Raw genomic sequence first — 2,742 nt, 5'->3', positions numbered from 1 at the left:
AATATACGGTGGGCTTTGTACAAATTTTAAAGAAATCAATCAAATAATCGTGTTTTGAAATATACCTGCGAATCTAATTCTTTTCTTCTTATGTTCTCAGTCCAAAGATTGATAATTACATAAGAAGAATATCATTTCTGTACTGATAAAGTAAGAACAAAAAATTAATAGTGTTAGTTTCAGTACCTATTTATGCAATACATAGTATGTACATATATGCAGCGCATAATGAATAAAAAAAAACTAGTAAACATATGAGATAATCTTGTAGTTATAAAATCACAATTAGTATTTATAGAAACAATACAAATCTGAATTTCTCTGTTATAATTTTCTGTCTGATGTAATTAAAATCATACACGGAAAAAGTCTAAGCCTAAGGAACGTATAAAGATATACAATATATTACGGTCTACATAGCATATTGATCGTCTTGTTGACGGCATGTTTCGAATTTTCACTCACATTACACGACCTCAAGAAGTGTAGAGTACAAAAAAAACCATTCGCATGGCGAAACGTAATCATACGTTTCGAACGTATCTTCCGAATTCGTTGGAATTACATTAATACGTCCATACACGTAATCCTTGATTTTCGTGGAAGTATTTCGGAGTAAGAGCTCCAAATTCGCCCACTCCTTTTAACGACGCATATGTAAACCGGTTGAGAACCCTTATCCGCGCAGACGATCCGTATTCGGGACGCAGCTGCAGACGTCCGCGCAGACCAGCACGCGCAGATTGTGAACACGTGACGGCCCCTCGTGGTAGGAAACGGAGCGGACCAATCCGGCGAGCAGTTACATCCCCGCTCCGGGCTGCGCGAACAAAGAGACAAAGCTACTTGGTTCGTGTCGACGGTTGATGCCACTAGAAAGTCGTTGGCAGTTGGTGGGTGCGGTTGTTCCGCGAGTAAGAGGAAGGTGCGTCGGGTTTAGGCTTCGCGAGAAAGTTTTGGTCTGCGGTTTGGTAAAAGGTGTGTACGGAGTGAGAAAATATAAACAGCGTGGGAGAGAGAAGAAATAAGGTTATATCGACTTTGTGTTTGTTTGCAGTTATCGTAAATCTCGCCGTCTTGTCGATTCTCACGGACATCCCAGGGATCGGAGAAACGATTTGGACCGCGCGTCGAACGACTTGAGAGAGGAAAGAAAGGTCAACTCACGAACGCGACTCCGTTATTTTTGACTGTAACAAGGGAATATCGATCTCTTCGGTCTAACAAAAGACCGTTTCTTTACGAATTCGAAATCGATTAAACGACATCACGATTATTGCGAGACTAATCGGGTTAAGCGAACCGGAATCGTTCGTGCGGAATCGTAGTCGATATTCGCGAAAGAATAATCGAAAACCAACCGGTGTTTCGTTTTTCGCGCTGGAGCGTCGACGAACGAATACGAAGCGCGACCGTGCGACGTGGCCGCGACGCCATTTTGTGAAGATTTCTGTGTGCGTCTCGCGAGCTACAACGGCCTCTCTCGTGCCGTGACCCACCAAATCGGAGAAGAAACTGAGTGTTTCGCTTCGATCGGATCCGGTCTCCTTTGACATCACCGGGGGAAAGGAAATAGAAGAGGAAGAAGAAGAAGGTGGAGGAGGAAGAGGAGTGGTACTATATCCACGAAATTATATCATATATTAGTCGTCCTGGGTCGCTTCGCGTGGCAGCCATGAGACTGGAAATTGTGTCAGCGGCGGATTTTCTGGTGCATCTACTGCGCCTCCAGACGGGACAGCTGTCCGAGCGTCAGCTCGCGATGTTCAAGTCATCATTGACGGAGGTTCTTCGTCATCGTTACAGGGATCACTGGTTCCCCGATCGTCCGAATCGGGGTTCCGGTTACCGTTGCCTACGTATCAACGGTAAAATGGATCCTGTAATTGCGCAGGCGGGCGCGAATGTCGGTTTACTGCCCACGGTCTTGCACAGCCTGTTCCCGAGTGAGCTTACTATGTGGATCGACCCATCGGAAGTGTCGTACAGAATCGGTGAGAACGGATCCATTTGCGTGTTGTACGAGCGCACGGAACCCGACCCGGATGAGTTGCAACATCAACACCAGCACCCGCATCAACACCCGCACCACCAGCATCATCATCATCATCATCATCAACAACAACAGCAACAACAATTCGAAAGCTGCAAGGACTCGTTGTTACTCGAGCACTCGCAGTTCAGCGAGCAAATCGCCGCGTTCGTTTCCAGTTGAAGCGTTTACTGGTACGAATTCACCGATGCGACGACGCCAGGCGTCTCGCTTCGCATCCATCGGACGTGCATCACGCTCTCGGACTGATCAAAAAGCACCATGCGTTTCGTGATATTGTGATCGTGCTCCCCTGGTCGAGTGTGTATAATTTTACTCGTGTGTACACGAACGCGCAATCCCTATTCCATCGAGAAGAGTTTCATACGAATGGAAGTGTAACAGCAACCACCCGCCGTCGCCTTGCTCCTTCGCGCGGTCTCGCAAACGGGACGAACGAACAGCAGGAACAAGAAGATTTGTATTGGAAAGCGGATAAATCGTTTCGGCCAAGTTCTCTCCGAACGGAATTTCGTCCATACGCGTCGTCCGACGGTTCACCGACGGGTCGCAAATTCATTGCAACCACGACCGACTCTAGTCCAACCGTACACGAGCCATCCTGTATTCTCTCGTCGATCACACACACGAAGAAGAAGGATGCTCAACGACGGAAGATTCATCATCATTGTCGTCGAATGTTCGAATAT

At 46.8% G+C, this 2,742-nt stretch overlaps 1 protein-coding gene across 1 annotated transcript; it reads left to right on the top strand.

The window, feature by feature from the left end:
• The first annotated feature begins 883 nt into the window (after window positions 1–883).
• Window positions 884–2,285, top strand: LOC107192992 (protein BTG2-like). The gene is made up of 2 exons (XM_015582361.1): window positions 884–978; window positions 1,058–2,285. Exon 2 carries the CDS (start codon window positions 1,676–1,678, stop codon window positions 2,213–2,215), a length of 540 nt encoding a protein of 179 aa, XP_015437847.1. The 5' UTR covers window positions 884–978; window positions 1,058–1,675; the 3' UTR covers window positions 2,216–2,285.
• Window positions 2,286–2,742: the final 457 nt, after the last annotated feature.

This window comes from Dufourea novaeangliae, unplaced genomic scaffold (genome assembly GCF_001272555.1).
Source record: "Dufourea novaeangliae isolate 0120121106 unplaced genomic scaffold, ASM127255v1 scaffold488, whole genome shotgun sequence".
Classification (NCBI taxonomy): Eukaryota; Metazoa; Arthropoda; class Insecta; order Hymenoptera; family Halictidae; genus Dufourea; species Dufourea novaeangliae.
The sequence above is the reverse complement of the archived record's forward strand: the minus strand, read 5'-3'. Positions and strand labels throughout refer to the sequence as shown.